Source organism: Dasypus novemcinctus, chromosome 13 (genome assembly GCF_030445035.2).
Source record: "Dasypus novemcinctus isolate mDasNov1 chromosome 13, mDasNov1.1.hap2, whole genome shotgun sequence".
In the NCBI taxonomy this organism is placed as follows: Eukaryota; Metazoa; Chordata; class Mammalia; order Cingulata; family Dasypodidae; genus Dasypus; species Dasypus novemcinctus.
The window spans coordinates 21,907,432-21,924,522 of record NC_080685.1 but is presented as its reverse complement, the minus strand read 5'-3'; the positions used below and the strand labels follow the sequence as shown (position 1 = coordinate 21,924,522).

Sequence of the window (17,091 nt, the reverse complement as noted above, 5' to 3'; positions counted from 1 at the left end):
TTAAAATAATAAAAAGTGGTGAGGAAATTTCTGAATCTTCTCTTTTTATGATTATATGCTTACCTTCCTCTGACAGCATCAGTTGCCAAGTACAATTAAGCACTAATCCAGAAAGTTAACAGTTGAAATGTGGCCACCTCTTGGCAGAAAACAGATTGTGTCTGTTTAATATAGTAACCCAGAGAAGAAGAGAGGGACATTCTTATTACAATCCTCAGCACATCCTTCCTTTTAAACTACAGTCGTTTCTTTAGATTAACCCCTCCAATATGAAATATTTAGCCACAAACTAGTTTTTGTGCTTTATAAACTATTGGCTTTAAATGTGCCATTAAAATTTTACCACCAAATTATGATGCTCTAACCTTTCTTAAAATATAAGGGTTTGTGATTTTTTCCCATTACTCCTCTGGGTTAGGGAAAATGTGACATTAAGGCTCAAGTTGTTTAAACAGCATGGGAAATGTGATACAATTTGATGTATTTTTGTTGGCTTTTCTTTTTTAAAGCAGCAGAGATGAGCCTGTGAGTTTGAGTTCTCAGAATTAGCAGGGTTTTGCAAAGACCTTCCTGAGTGGTCTCGCTTCATTCACCCTTAGGTTGTCTTCCACACCCCAGCGTAGTAATCTTTCTGAAGAACCAATCTGATCACCTGATGCCCGTGCTCAAGACTTTGAAGTTCACACTCCCTAGTTTAGCACACAAGGCGCTCTCTCTTTAGGCTCGTGTCTTCCCGCTGCCTCCCTTGAGCCCTGGGCTCCAGCTATAGGCGGCTATTAACTTCCTCAGCGGCCATGGCGTTCCCACCGGCAGGCCCTTCCCACGAGCAAGCTCTCTTTAAAAAACTGATCCAAAATTTCCTCCAGCCTTCCTACCCTCCTACGCTCCGTGTAATCATCATGCAGTGCAGACCTGTCCTCTGCTCCCTGGCATTCCCTCCGCCCAGGAAACGCACCCTCCTTCAGGAGCCTGTTCACAATCTCCTTTCCTTTGAGCCTTCGTTGAATCTTCCTCGCTGGCCTGTGGCGCTTGTCCCCACCTTCACTAATTATCACATTGGGTTATAATGACCCATTTACACATATGCTTCCTCACATCAGCCTTGGCTCAGTTCTTGGCACACAGTAGGTGCTTTAAAATGTCTGTGAAATAAGTAAGCCTCCCTCTCTTCTAAGCATACATACAACCTCCCTCTCCCCTTTAAGCATGTTAAAAATACTCAGTAAAGGAAAAGGAAGCATCTAAAGTGTACACAGTTTAAACAAAGCACAGTGACTACACGGCCTGGGGTACCCCGGAGGCTGGTAGGGAGACAAACACTGGAGTCCAGGATCCCGGAACTGCTGTGGAGCTGTGCTGGTTTTGACTGTTCACAGCAGCCAGAACTGGCCATGTACTTTTTGGGGCCCAGTGCAAAATGAAAATGCAGGGCTCCCTGTTCAAAATTTAAGAATTTCAAATGGTGACAGCAGAGCATTAAACCAAGCCTGGGGCCCTGTGCCACTGTACAGGTCACATACCCATGAAGCTGGCCCTGATGACAATGGTGACAATGGTGATTTGACACATCTATATGTATGGGTGAGGAGGGAGGCTGGGAGGAATTTTGGATCAACTTTTTAAAGAGTAGCTTTAAATATATATACAATTAGTGTTTTAAAAATTCCGTTATTTTCTCATGCCCAACCCTTCATAAGACCCCTATAAAAAAAGGGAGTCATTTTATTTCATATTGTTTTAGGGAACATAGCATTAAGGAAAAATGCTAGGACCCACATCCCACCATTTACCCCTGAAATGAAGTAATGAGTCATTGTTGCATTTCCTCCAGTCAATCCCCACATTAGCGGAGGGGCAGGGGAGAAGACTGACTGGCTTTTCAAGGATTGTGTTAACATGAAACATCTTTATTACTCTTTCACTGATTTTTTTTAATGCTCTTGCATCATCCGTTCTCCAGGCAATAGCATCCAGCCTCTCAAAATATGATTTTATTTCAGAACAATCTTAGTAAACTAGAAATCGTTATATTTAACCAAAAAAAGAAACTTATTTTATCTGAGAGCAGCTTGATGAAGCGTTGTTGGCGTATGCTGATAAGGTAAATGAATGAAGATTTATGAAGGGGTCTTTCAAGCTTTGAGAGAATGGGAACGTTGACCTGCACTGCTGCAAATTCTCCAGCAGGGGGCCGTGGGTGCGGAGGGCCGCACCCCCAGCTGATCAGCAGGCTGTGGCTGGCTCCTGGCAGGTCCACCCATGGCTTGCCAGCCCTCTAAGTGGGTACCTGCTCTGCACTCCTCCCTGCCTGAGGCAGTAGCGGCGGGACCACACACAGCAGCAGTGATCACAGTGCTAAGCAACGCAGCGGGGCTCCCTGAGAACCCAGACCAGTGAACTAACGCCAAGGGCCCTAGCCCTCCGTGCTTTATCTCACACTCCCCAAACTTGGTCGTTTCCCTATTCCTTCTACGTACTTCAAAAATAGAAAATCTGGGAATATGGTTACATTTGCCAAACAGTATACTCCTTAGACTCTGCTCATTTCTCCACAACATAAAACTTCTACCACCCAGGAACATCTGAATAGCTCTCATTGTGTCAGAATTCTTAAAAGTAGTGAGCTCAGTTTTCTCACCTGGAAACGAAATGACCACCTACTTTATAGGACCATTTATAGGTCCTACTTTATAGGACTCACACAGGTGAGCGGCAGAGCAAGTCCTCAATTTTCATCTCCACGTTTTTGTCTGTGGCTCGTGTTACTGAGAAGACAGGACTGTTGAAGGTGGAAGAGAAAACCAAATGGGTCTCAAAAAACAATTCTCAGAGAAAGAAGCATTCACAGGTAAAGCCAGACTGTGAAGCAGCAGCAGAGCGCCGTCCGTACGAGTTTGTCTGCAGATGACTGTGCACCTGCTGCTCACGGATTCTCTCACCTAAGAACACACACACACAGACGCCCATGCACTCCGCTAAAAATGCCTACAACACCTCAAAGAAACACACACACACCAGAACAAATGTGAATGCACAGAAACACAAAACAGCTAGTGCTTGGCCTTGCAGGATACCCACTGATATGCCAAAGGCGGTAAGAGGTGGCGTGAACTGTGCACATGACCACATGGGCAGTCAGGAGGGGATGTGGACTGGATCACAGAAACCTACAGAAAAACCCACCATTTGCAGGTATTGTTAATAATATTTTATCTTTTTTTAAAGTTGCATTATAGCTTATTCGAATGACTAAAAATATATCTTGGCCTTAATTATGTCACATTACATATTACAAAAATTCCTAATAAGGACCTCTAGTTGCCCAAGAGGTAAAGTTTAGCAAGGGGACCAGGGTTGCACTTCTGCTTACAATCAGGATTTGGTGACTGAAAGCAGAACAGTACAGGAAAATCCTAAGTAGTTATTTCTCAATGGCAAAGGACATGCTTCACCTGCGAAGGCACTGGTTCTACTTCCCCTAATCTTTGCCCTAACCATTAATTCCGATACAAAGATTCTGTGCTTGAGGGTCACGGGCAACCAATATGCTCCACACTAAACAAATAAGGATCCAAATGAACAAAAAAGGCAGTTCAATTATGTAAGAAACAATATATTTTATTTTTCTGACACCACAGCTCTGGCGAGTGGTTTTGTACCAAATTTAATGGAGGTTACACAGAACGTTTTACGTATGGTAGGGGGAGGAGAAGGGAAGGAACCACAAAATAAAATAAAAAAAAAATCCCGGATAGCTTTTAGCATCTGTTCCACTCCCACATTAATAAGATTCACTTGGGAATTCCTAATAAAAGGAGAACAGAAAACAGGGGTGGGCGAGTTGGGGAAGCAAAAGACTAAGGGGGGGGAGGGTGAGAGACCATAGAGCATCCCAAGGACAGACCTTTCCCCTCCTGAAAGCAGGAAGACGCTCGGCACAGGAGGTGAGACTTTGCTAGACTGATTTCCCCGAAATATCACCATGTATTGCAGCTGCCAAAGGGAAAAAGAGAGGAAGCAGGGGGTCAGGAGTGGGGGCACAGGGAAGGAAACACTTACCCAAGATAGGCAAGGATGGGAGATGGAAAAATGAGAGAGAAATGTGAAGGTGGGTTTTTATATTGGGAGAGACCGACAGTGCTGAAGAGCACTTTGAACTGAAAAACAAATGTCCTAAGCTTAATTATTCTTAAAAAGAAAAATCCCCCCCGCCCCCCACCCTTCGCTGAACTTAGTTCCTTTTTTTTGTGCTTTTCATTAATACTCTGCTCTGAGGTCGTTGTTTGGTTTTTCTATACACTGGAGTTGAAAGAAAATAGTCCGAGGGTCTGAAGATGGATTCTCCACCTAAAGTAAACAGCCCAGCATTCCTGTTCTTCTCTTGCCCCAAAGACTAAAGTCTCTGCTAAAATCCCTTTTACAATATAGTACAGTACACACACACAAAAATAAAGCCCAAATCAAAAAAACAAAAACAGAAAAGAATCCTGGGAGAAGCCAGTCCAAAGGACGTAAACATACAGAGAACGGTGCAACACATGACCAATGGCAATTCTCAAAGCACGGCTACAGATTCCCAAAAGGAGGCGCCATCATGGGATACCCAAGTCCACAAAAATAATTTTTAAAAAATAAATCTTAAAAAAAACACACCTGTTGATTAAATGAATTTGTTTTCAGGTAAATCCGTACATTCTCGAGTTCCCCCCACCCCCAAAGCAGCCCTCAGGTCTCTGTTCTCCTATTGCATGACCAATAGCATTCCTGGAACTCCCTCAAAGCAGCTCTCAGGACCTGGAATCTCATCTTGACAAGGATCGGCACATCCAATCTTAGCAGCTTAAAACATCATGTTTCCTGGGTTGCCAGGTCCTTGGCTGAATCCACCCATGCCCACGTCGGCAGCCATGCCCCGGGGCCTCATCTGTGGGGGGATCATAATGTTCTGTTGGGGTCCCATCATGCCCTGCATGGACATCATCATGCCTGGCGAGCCCACAGGCCCAGGGTGGGTGTAGAGCCCGGCGGGGCCCCGGTCCTTGCCAGGCATCATGCCCACGGCAGCGGCGGGGCTGCTCATCAGGGCGGGCTGGCCGGGCATTGCAGATTGTGCTGGTGACATCATCCGATGGTGAGGGCCCATCATGCCTTGCTGGAGAAAGGCCGGCGGTCTCATTGGGCTGTGGCCTGGCATGGATGGTGCCGTACCAAGAGGGATGTCCGGTGTCCCCACCGGCCCTGGACCCCCCATGCCGGGTAACGCTAGTCCCATTCTGGGGGCTTGTTCGCCCATCATCCCCTGCATGTGCGAAAACCCAGGTCCAGGGCCCTGGGGCTGTTTGCGGCCTGGGACTTCCCCTCGAGGGAAATATTGCAGTGTCTGGCTGGGCTTCTCGGATGGAATAATGCGGGACAGGTCAAACTCAGGGATCCCGGTGGCTCCAGGGCGGATGACCTCCTGCAGATCTGGATCTGTAAACACCGAAGGCATGCTGTTTCCCAGGACAGTGAAGGAGTCGGGAGCCCCTGGGCCTCCAGGCTTGCAAAGTGCTGCATCTGCTGAACTTTGGGGCAGGTTGCTGGGACGGCCAAGGGGGCCTTCTCCTGGGAAACCCAGGCCTCCTGGGAAGTTGCCCTGGGCCCCGCTGGGGCCATTGTGAGGAAATGGAACCTGCTGCGGAGGAGACTGTACGGGAGGGAAGCCCTGTGGGAAACCCATCCGTCCTTGAGGTACCATTGGAGGCTCCTGGGAACCATGCCCCATCATAGGATTGTGTGACATTAAACCAGGCCCCATCGGGACACCGTGAGGAGGTATGTTGGGTCCCATGGCATTCGGAGAGGGCATCTGATTGGAGTGAGAAAGTGGCTGGGTCATTCCCATTGGGCTGAGGGTTGGCATTGGAACCACAGGGTTCGGACCTGAAATTCGAGGATTCTGTGTATTAATGCCCATTCCTAGAAAAATAAAGATATCAGAGGAATCAACTTAACCAAAAGCAACTTGGAAATACTGCAATAAACCAAATTAACAAAAAAATTTTATGCACCTTATGTGTATGCCACCATGCTGGGAAAACGTGACACACAGTCCCTGTCCTCAACAATATTAGACACACAAACCAATGACTCTACAAGTCAATATATTATGGAGTTTTAAACTGTCTGCTCATCTTCTCTTTAGGAGGTACCGGGAACCAAACCCGGGACCTCCCATGTGGTAGGCAGGAGCTGAATCACTTCAGCCACATCCGCTTCCCTTGAGTTTTAAACTGTTTAATATAGAACTGTGTAGAAGAAAGCCAGGAAGAAAGTCTCCTTTGTGAAGAATTACAAGTTAATATGCAAGAGTGCAGTCATCTTCTCTGGAGACAGCTAAATAGAGAAGAAAACAATTTGCCTGAATGACTTAAGTAAATTCTTTTTGGAGAAAAAGGATTAATAGTCCTACAGTTCCAAGAATCAGAAATAACAACAAGAAAACCAGAGAGGATTTTTTTCTCCATTGACATTTGGCATTATCATTTTACAATGCCTTATAGAGAAAGCATTTAAAACTCTGGGTTGTATGAAATGTTAAGAGAAATGATCACTTTCAGTAGAAAATGAAAGCACACTGGCTCTACTGTAGTCTCTGGGCCATTAAAGTATTCAGTCTTTCTGTGGAATTACCACTGAACACAGTAGGGATGGCGCTTGTGCTGTCTACAGAGCACGCTTAATTAATCAGAATTACTGATAGATAAATAGAACTCCTAAGCATCAGAACAGAATTGGAGCTAGAACCCATGATGAAAAGCCATGGTCTCTGTGCTGCTAATGTTCACCTTCCCAGATCATTTCCTCCAAGTGAGATTTTGGGAAAGATAGGAGTGAAGGAGCACAGAATGAGCTGGGAAGGGAAGAATTTTATTATCTCCCTAGTCCTCAAAAAAAGTGCCTCTCAAGGAAATAGCGGCTTTCCACTATCTGAAATCCTATGGATGCTTATGGCCTGAGACTGCCCTTCCAGGAAAATAGTTTAGAACTCAAGACATTCCAATCAGTATGTTAAAAGGAACTGCTTAGAAAAGGGAGCAGCTGTAGCTCAGTGGATGAGCTCCTGCTTTCCATGTACAAGGTCCTGGGTTCAATCCCTGGTACCTCCTTAAAAAACAAAAACAAAAAAAACCATCCAGGAACTATAAGGGATTCCACTTTCTTATAAACAAATGTTTATTCACCCCTTTGAAAATTATTATCTCCTTTTAGCAATGACACTTTAATTCTACTGAAACTACCTTAGCTGATACATTCAGATGATTCTTCTCAACTTGCTGAACTTCCCTGGGTGATGAATCAGGTCTATTTAGGTTTACACAGCTGCCAAGAAAATACTTGATGAAGCCTCTCTCTTTTCTAGCACTAGCTCCATAGCCTGGCCTTCTGATGTCTTACCTGGCATATTATTCATTGATGGCAAGTTGGGAGAACGAGCTGGAGGGGAGTCATCATCTGAGCTGGCCACAGTCTTGATGGCATCATGGTATAATGGGGTAGAACTGGGCATTGCAAACTTGGACATTCGAGACATCATAATAGAGAGTGGGTTCTGGGAAAGGGTAGGCTCTGGAGGCATGGTGTAAGGTGTACTAGAGGGAAGACTTCCAGGGATATTCACAGAGGCAGACTGGCTGGCTGTAGGAGGTGGGGGGCCACCTAGGAGAAGAAAGCAAAATAAAACAGAAAGGGGACGGGGAATTAGAATCCACTTGAAGGCTGCTGAGCCCTGTGATTATGAATAAGCAAGGCCAGGAATGAGACTGATGAACAGGACGATTTTATTAGACCCGGGATGCGAAGCATCTCTCTCCCAGCAAGGCTCTGTGTGTATGCAGAGGCAGACAGTGTTGTGCTGTGGAGGTGAAGGATCAGCGGATGTGAAGGCACACACACAAAGAATGCATTAGCAATATTTGTCCAAGCTAGGGAAAAACCTGGTGTACAGGTGACCACTGCACTGAAAAGAAAGTGGAATAAATGGATCTCATTCCCTTTTCAATTACAGCGTGGAATTTGCCCCGGATATCAGTGTACTATGTGGCCAGGCTAGTGATCCGACCCTAGGTGCTAACCATATCCTCTTGATTAATTTCCAAACCAAGACTGAACTAAAAAGGTCAGGGGAGGCTGTTCCACTGTACTGCCTTAGTGGCTGCTACCCAACAGTGAGAGACACTTTGGCTTGGTGGGATAAGTCTATTATCTTATTGTGATTCTAGTCTTTCTCCAGCGGAGACGTGTGGACCTAGTATTTACACCTCAGTGCTCATCTTCCACTGACCCCCTCTGGCTCCATTCACAAAACCACCATCATCAATGAGAGCCTCTCCTAGGAAGAAAACACTAAAAATTGTTGCTTGTCTGTGAGAACAGCGAACCAAGAAGGTGGTTTTGGTAACTGCTTCTGTGGTCAACACTTATTTACGTGAACCACTCAAGTTTCTCAGCAGCCTCCCCTCTTTTTCCTTAGGATGACACTCAATATCTTTTGACATGAGGACAGTAACTTCATGCTACTCAGTGTCAATTGGGTGACTCTAGAATTTAAAGAAGCCACATTTCTCTATTAAGACATTCTATTCCATCAAAGTGTGTTCACCCTGCAAATGCAAATGATTCTGTGAACGAACACTATCTCCCATTCCCCCCTCCTTTCAACAGGCCCAGCTGACACACATATCCTGCACTCAGGGCCCATGCATCCTTGCCAGGATTGGACTTTTGTGCATGACCCAGGAGTATTCATCATGCACCTCGCCATGGATAAGCCCAACTTGGCAAAGGTCGCCGCCCTCTGGTTGCATAATCAAGTTGGGACACTGGTTTTCTGAAGGAAATAAGTTGGGTTAAAGGAATCAACAGCTACGAGGTGCAACTATGAGGATGAACAAGCATACTGACCTGACTCGACACTCCCCAGCATGGCTGGGGAGGCCATGGTGAGGGGTGCTTTGTGGTTCGGAGGGATGCCGGGACTCTGAAGGGGAGGTTTTGGAGAGGAGGTCCATCCAGGTGACGGGGCAGGAAGTGACGGAGACTTGAGGTGAACAGGCGAAGCAGCAGCAGACCCCAAGACAGGGGGAGACTTAATGGAAGCAGCAGCAGCTGGGCCTGCCAGCATGCCTGCCAGCTGCGACGGAGTCTGGGGGGACTTGAGGTTCCCCGAGGGCGAGCCCAGCATGGGTGACTGGACCTGGCGCATGGTGGGAGATTTCAGAGGGTTAATGCCTGGGGAGTGCACTTGGCTGCCTGCCACAGATATATCCAAGGGCTTCCGCCCCAGGCCGCGCTGAACTGGAGGAGCTGTGCTGAGACTACTGGGGTTACTGGAAGGGTTGAGAGGTAGTGGTGGCATGTGACTGAGCCGGCTGTTAGTCCTTTGGTCAGGCCCAATTGGTTCTCTGAGATTCCGCAAGCTACTGTTGCCGCCTGGACCCTGAGACATGGGAAGGAACGGCCTGGGGCCCATGCCGTACTCTTGCTGCGGATGCTCTCCAAAGGGCAAGGGCACCATCTTCTGCTGGGCAGGCAGCATCTCTGAGCCACCTGGACGTAACTTCATCAGCTCCTCAGGGCTGGTCCCAGCCTCTCTCATCTTCTGAGGTATCATCTGAGAGTTAGATGCCATGCTGACGTTGAGATTGACATCTCCCTTCATGCTGCTCGCAACCAACCCAAACTCAAGTTCCCGACCAGGGCCCATCTGTGGGGGCATTCCTTTTGGAAAATCACCCCTGGAAGGACTCAGAGGGCCCTCAACTGGTATTCGAGGGAGAATGGGGTTGGTCCCTGGCTCCAGGTGCCGCTGAGAAGCGGGGAGCATCCTGCTCATCTCCAGGCTGGGCCTGATGCCTTGCATGCTCATCCCAGGTGGGAGACCCAGCTGCTTCTCTGCCAGCTGCTGTTGAAACATCTCTTCGGACAATCCCTGGGGGTTGGGGAAGCGTTCCCCTCGGCCGGGACCACTGAAGACGCCCTGGCCAGGAGGGAAGTTTCGACCATCTGGGATTTTTGGCACATCATCTGGCCAACTGACTCCAGAGAGACCTGGTCTAGATGCTGGGTTGGGGACATTGGGCCCCTCCATTTCAGAGTTTATCATTCCTGTGAATCCAGGGAGGCGCATCTGGCTCCCCGGCATGTTGGGGTGGGAAGCCATGCCCCTTGGGGGCAGAGAATGTGGCATGTTGATACCATCGGAAAATGGCTCTGCACCCCCATGTCCCCAGCCTTCACTCGGCGTCATCTGGTACGGAGGGGGAGGCCCTCGGACCACTCCCCGAGGCCCGTGCTGATGGACCATCATATCCTGGAGGGAGCACTGCTGCACAACCACTTGTTCCTGTTTCCTCCTCTTCTCTTCATAGAACTCCTGCTGCAGCTTCAGCCAAGCTATCTGCTCGGGAGTCATATGGTCCAGGTGGTCGGGTCCTATGGGCCCAGGTTGGGAGTTCATGGAAGGTGGAACCATTTCATCTGGAACAAAGGGCACATCTCTATGTCCTTGAGGCCCAAACGGAGCTCCCACATCTGTCCGGGGCCCAGGTCCCTTACCCAGGCTTTGGGATTGAGCCATCATGGCCTGTATCGGCCCTTCTGGTTTCTTCTGAGGTCCATCTAATACCCCAGTGCTCTGCTGGGGTCCCCCACCTTGTCCTCCTGTGAATTCTTTCTCATCGGGGAAAAGCATACGCTGGATATCTCTGAGAGTTTGTAAAGAGCGCTCCCGGTGCTCCAGCTGCTCCTGAGACAGTCCGTCCGGGTTCTCTCCCAGTGTGGGGGGCTCTCCACTGGACACTGGTGGAGGTGGGGGGGCTTTGGGATCTGCTGAAGAGCTACTGCTCCCCTGGGAGACAGGAGTCACTGCTCGGTTGTTGGGTGTTGAGTTTGGCCCAGTACCATCTGGGGGCAGTTGGGTGGAGCTGGCAGGGCTGCCTACAGAAGGAATCAGTTTGTTTTCTACTCCAGGACTCTCCCGGTCCAGGGGGCGTGGGGGCGCCGCAGGCTTGGTTGCTGGTGCCGGAACGGGTGGAGTTGGCTGCAGTCTGGTATTCTGGGAAGAATTCTGGTCCTGGCTGGCTGGAGCTGGGGGCTGCTGTGGGAGAGGTTTAGGATCATTCCGAAGGGCAGATAACTGTGTGCTCTGAAGAGAAATGAGATTTTAAAAGTCACTGGTAAACCAAACAGAAGGGCAATGAATGAAAAGAGCAAGATATGCTGACACTTGCTGTGCAAACTGCTCATGTACAATCCCGCTTTGGACATGGAAACATTTTTATTTCTATTTTTTTAAACCTGTCAAATGGCATTGTCTTTCCCTTGCTGAAGATTACATTTCAGTAACTTTTTAAGCACATCAGGGAGACCTACTCTGCCATCGTGAATATATTTGAGTATCTATTTCGAGGAACAGGTTTGATATCACATGTCTACTATGTGTTCCTGATGCAGAGAGAGATTTGTTTCTTGGTATGTGGGAGGCTGTACCTAACACTTTTTCTTTTCCCTAAAAGTACAACTGGGTACGTAGTAGATTCTCATTGTCAATCAAAAGGTCTGATGTCTCCTACTGAAAGAAAAAGCACACATCACGTACAGTGCTATACTTTATAAGGCACAGGCAGCAGGTTAAGGCTGCTCCATTTCAATGTCTCTTCTGTGTGGGGACTACTGAACACTCCTCTCCTTGAGTTTCCAGGGGGCCTGACATCTCCGGTTTCTGTTTTCAGTTTGTGATCACTGATTCCATATTTGATAAGAATTTATACATTGACTGTAGTAAGATAATCTGTAGGCAGGAAGCGTCTGTGGAGAAATCTGAGGCTATCTAGTGCATGGTGTCTCTTGGTCTGTTCTTTCCAACAGAAAGATGGCTGGATGGTTGCTTATTTATTAAATACCACTGTTGTACTCAGTCCTGGTAAAAGCACTCTCTCCTACAAGAGGTGGCATGGACACTGTCAGTGTTTGGGAGAGCAACGTGTCTATTCTAGGTTTAAACTTAGGTGGGTTCTGAAAAAGAAAATAACTTTACAAACTCTGTTTCCAAGATCTTTCTTCCACTAATGTCCCTCGTGGTACCTTTTTGATGTTTATTTAACCCAGTCTGTATTGCCAAACCCTTAAGGCTCATACTTATCTCCTTACCTACTCTCTGGAATGTTTACCTGTGTACGAAGCTATGCATAAATCAGTACTTGCCTCTCGACATATGAACAGTTTGTGTTGTATAAAAACAAAGATATATTTTTGGGTGTTTATATTTTGTGAATATTTATGTAAGTATTTCACATGAAGCTACCCATGCACTTAGGTCTGCAGATGCAGATTTGTGTGGGAAATACTGGCTGAATCCATGTGAAACTATCTGGCCAAAAGTGTATTCCATGTCCACGAGACCTTAACTGGGGTGTGATGTCACCTTAATTTTCTTTCAGTGGCATTTTAAGTTTGGTGTTCTTGACCAGGTTTCATTTGTTTGGGGAGGGGGCCCTACTTTCATGTAAGGTAATCACAACAGAAAAAACAGTTTAGCATGGCCCTTTTTATTTTAGATTTGGTGCAATGGTTATTTCGTTGTTCACAATTGCCTCCTTACCTCCTTTTCTGATTTCATTTTAGTACTAGTAAAGGTGGAGGTGATAACTCAGAATTGTCATTAAGTCAATAAAATGTTAATATGAGTTGCAAGCCTCTTGTGCATTCCAGGAATAAAAGCATTTAAATCTTATACATACACACACACACACACACACACACACACAGGTATCCATCCTTCTTCTATCCTTGGGTAGCAGAGATGAAGGAGGAATATGAAATCTAAGCTCTGCTCTGCCAACACAGATGGAGAACTTCTTTGATATAAAAAATAGACAAGATGCCATCTCCTTTACCTTGAATTGTTACTTAGGGTCATTTATTGTCATTTAACTCTGAGTTTAAAACTCATCTCCAGTATTAAATTTTAAGCTCCTTGAAGCAGGACTGTGTGTTTTCAACTTCTTAGTATCCCCCTCAGCATTCAGTACAAGGCTAAAAACTTAAGAAAATATTTTTTGGTTCAATTTGGTAAACCGCACGTATTAAAACAATCAATGCATGCTTTTTCTAATGTATTGTATATTTGGTGCTTACATTCCAAATAGTGAACAAATGTATTCAACAATTTTGGAAATATCAAGCAATTTAAAAGCATTTTTAAAAAAGAAGAAAGAAAACAGAAATGGGCAAGAAATAAAAATAAAAAGTAAAAAAAAAAAATATGCGGTGGTTGGCTCACTTTGAAAGTTGCTAAGACTCTATTATGGTATTGTCACCATGTACTCTGGTACTGTAGTTATAGCTGTTGCTTTTTTCTGTTTCTTTAAATAACTCAAGAGTATTTGTTATTTTTCTAAAACCTTTTCTGTTTTGTGTGATTTACGTATCTTTAAAAAGATAAAAAATTTTTAAAAATAAAAAATAAAACCTGTTCTGCACATAGGGTTTGAAATCAGATTTTCCTAAAGATGGTTACATGAAAGAAGCCTTGGACATCTGTATAACTCCTCTTATATGTGGCAACTCCTTTCCCCCAATAACTCTTCAGTCTACCAGCTTTTAGTAGAATAGGTTGGTTTCATGTGATATGCCTAACACCGCACAATGCCAGCATTAGGTATGAGCCCAGAATGCAACTCATACCATCAAGAGATATCTCCCTAGCCATGAAATCCACCACTTCCCACCCATTATTCCATATCTAAATGGACATACCAGAGGGGCTGTGCTTCTCTCTGTCTTGTTAGAGGTGTTCTGGATATGGAAAGAGACGATAGTTTCAACCTGGCCCTTCAATACAGCTTCTGCAGCTCTGCAAACACAGAAGAGACAGCAGACACTAGGACTGGTTTTCATATCACTAACTCTAATTCCAAAGCAATGTAATCCCAGACTAAACTTAGAAGGGAGAGGAAGGAGAATTATAAAGGACCACCAGGAAGGGTGAATAGGGAGAAATCAAGAGAAGTGAGTTTTCATTATTTATATCTGATCTTATCATTTACCATCAAGATTCTGAAATTAAAAGATAGCCATTAGCTAATCCCAAAACAGGCAGAAGCACACACCGCCACACCCAATCCACTGTGGTAGGTGTTCTACAGAAAACGGTGGATTCAAAACCCAACCTGAGGAGGGTGAACAGGACATTTCACAACACCTAGTGAAAGGGTCTAAGGATGTCAAGATTCACTTTATATCTTAGGCAAAAAATCTTAAATGAAAATAATGTCACAAAACAGTACATAGGGTATAATCACACTTTTGTTTAAAATCACATATATATTCACACACATACATACATTTTTACAAATAAATGTAAAAACTCATCAATTCATCCACCCACTAGAAACATACACCGAAATGTTCACAGTGGTTATCTCTGGCAACAGAAGTCCATGCAATTTTCTTTTTAGCTATTTATATTTTCTTATTCTTCTAAAAATGGACATGTATTAAACTTGTGTCATTCAAAAAAAAGAATAATAAGGTTGCAGAAAAGTATGTATTGTGCAATCAATCCCTTTTGTGTTGCAAAAAGGGATATATGTATACTTACGTAAGCACAGAAAATTTCTGGAAGGGAAGCTAAGGAAGTCTTATTAGAGGTTGCCCCTGAGAAGCAGAGTTGGGGAGATTTTGTATTTTATTTGACTTCTTTTTGTACTAACTCTAAATGATCAAAGTACAAGCAAGTAAAAGAGGGATCAATCTGCAATGGGAGTAAGTTCTTGGATCTCCAAACAGCCAAGCCATGCCCAAAAGAAATCAACTTACTTATTGGCCATCTCAGTAGAAAACACATACACCACTTTGGCTGCCGTCTTCTGCACAGGGGTGGGCTCTGGGGCAGTAGTCTGGCCATGGGAGGGGGTGGAAGACCTTGGGGCTGGAGCATTTGATGGGGTCATCGAGTGTGGTGTGTGCTGGGAATCCTGGGGCTTTATGTGATCAGCAGAATTACATTCTAAAAGAACGAAAAGACTCATGTCATAGACGACATAATCAAGCACTCTTTCTTCTGCCAGCATTTATGGCATCACAACATAAACCCACCCTGAGAATTTCAAGGAGGAAGTGCCTCACTGAGAGGACACCCTCTCTTCTAATCACAAAAATTCAAACACGATTCTCGCTAAACGGCTAACTACAAAGTACTCTTCCCCCACCTCCTGATTTCTCTATCATGCATCTTTTAGATATTAATGTAAACACCCCTCCCTCCTAGAAACCATTTTGCAAACCCCTGGACTTGACTGGACACCCTTGCTGACTAATGCCAAAGCTTCCTCTTCCTCACTTCTCTTATTTCAGCATCGATCAGATTTATTCTAATAGTTTGCTCAATGAGCTGTGTTCGAGGTGTACATAATTCCTTGAGGATGGCGACTGTACCTCTCTTGCCAATCACTGCATCCCCAGTACCTAGTACAGTCCTGGCACTCATAACCAGCCTCCCACCAACAACTGAGGAAGGAGGTGCTTCATTTCTAATTTGGGTTGGGGAGTGACACTTCCATTCCTTAAATACTAATTTCATGTTCTGGCCTCAGTTAAGATAGTTGATCTTATTTATACCAGGAGGAGAAAGGCCCCAAACCACAGTCATGGGTCCCCTGCTTCCCTGGCCTGCTCCTTCCTGACAGATCTCTACCACGTGTAGCCACTCATTCCTGCCACTTTGAAGTTGGCTGTGACAAGCCTGGACAGGGTCACTGAGGCTTCTCTTGTGTCTACAAGTCTGGTAAAATGGCAACCAGAGAGCTCAAAACCCAAGCCGAGGGGGCTTAATCTGATGGAGGAGAGGAAAGGATGCCAGAAAAACAGCTCCAATGTCGGCCATCTGCATACACAAACTGGAGCGAGCGGCTTGACACTGAAGTACAAACAGCACAGAGGCTGTTGGCTGGGCCCATGGACCATCCCACCATAAACCCTACACCACTTCCACCCTTCAAGGGTGATAACCAGGTGGATCCAAACTATTCTTCAGTTAGAAGAACAATGAGAAGAAACAATTCCATTATGATATAAGAACCCTAAGCCAAGACCTACTGTTCCCACTTGGCTGACAGCAGGCTCTCTGGCATGCACCAAATGTCAGAGGCCCACCCTCAGGAAGACCTCCTTCCCTCTGAGTCTCAAAGATCGTATAGACATACCTTTCAGGTCAGAGTCATCGTTTGGAGTCCCAGGGTCTCTCTGATCAAAGGAGTCGGCGGAAATACTTCGCTCCCTTTTCCCCTTGCCCTTGGCACCATTTCCAGCCCCATTCTTCAGCCCCATGCTCCCACCTGGGCCAGGGAGTGCTTTAGGGGTATGTCCCCCACTCTTGGAGTCACAGGGGGATGGCTGGGATTGGCTGGCTGAGCCCCCCTGTTTACCCTGATTGGAGAATTTGGAATCCAGCTGGGGGTTTCCAGATGGGGACATCACTGTAGGGGGACGGACCATCACCTCCTGCTTTGACTTAGGGCTACTAAAAGAAACAAATAACAAAGGGAAATCAGATGCCAAATGCAGCTGGTCGGCACAAATTGTGGAAAAGCAGTTTCTGTCATGGGGCAAGGAGATCCTGAGGAGTGAGTGCCCCCAACCCCGTTTCTCCTCAGCCCCTTGCTTGTTCCCTCCACCCTGCTCCCACCTCAGCGCTATCAACAGAAGGGAAGATCAAGCAGAGAGGCCTGCCAAGTCTCGGGAACCCTGGAGTCACATGGGGACCCATCTCTAGGGCTTCTGTCAATAAAGGACAACGGTTTCTATGTACATAGAGAAGTGACTCTCACACTAAGACTAGCTCAGAGTAAACAAACAGGCATCGTTAAGCTCAAAATGCCACCCACCACCAGGCTGATGACAAGAAACAGCTGTAACAGGAGCCTGGCTTCCCTACTGGGAAACAGAAGCGGGTCCAGGAGACCGCGAGGAATCACTGTCCCCATCCCCCAGCCCCACGACTGGCAGGTTAGGGAGAGCTCTAGGATCCGATCCCTCCAACAAGCAGTCTTA

The 17,091-nt window shown here is 46.0% G+C and overlaps 1 protein-coding gene across 15 annotated transcripts in view; it reads right to left on the bottom strand.

Moving 5' to 3' along the window:
* Window positions 1-3,597: 3,597 nt before the first annotated feature.
* Window positions 3,598-17,091, bottom strand: part of BCL9 (BCL9 transcription coactivator) — a 100,896-nt gene continuing 87,402 nt past the window's right edge. For 4 of the 15 annotated variants that reach the window (XM_071207378.1, XM_058309584.2, XM_058309586.2 and 1 more), the window contains 6 exons: window positions 16,467-16,561; window positions 14,860-15,049; window positions 13,798-13,894; window positions 8,944-11,185; window positions 7,438-7,698; window positions 3,598-5,958 (listed from right to left, as the gene is read on the bottom strand). In XM_071207378.1, the coding sequence (XP_071063479.1) occupies window positions 4,841-5,958; window positions 7,438-7,698; window positions 8,944-11,185; window positions 13,798-13,894; window positions 14,860-15,049; window positions 16,467-16,561 (4,003 nt within the window). In that variant the 3' untranslated portion in view covers window positions 3,598-4,840. Of the gene's footprint in view, window positions 5,959-7,437; window positions 7,699-8,943; window positions 11,186-13,797; window positions 13,895-14,859; window positions 15,050-16,244; window positions 16,562-17,091 lie in introns of all 15 variants that reach the window. The other 11 variants (XM_004468966.5, XM_058309582.2, XM_058309581.2 and 8 more) reach the window with 6 other exon arrangements.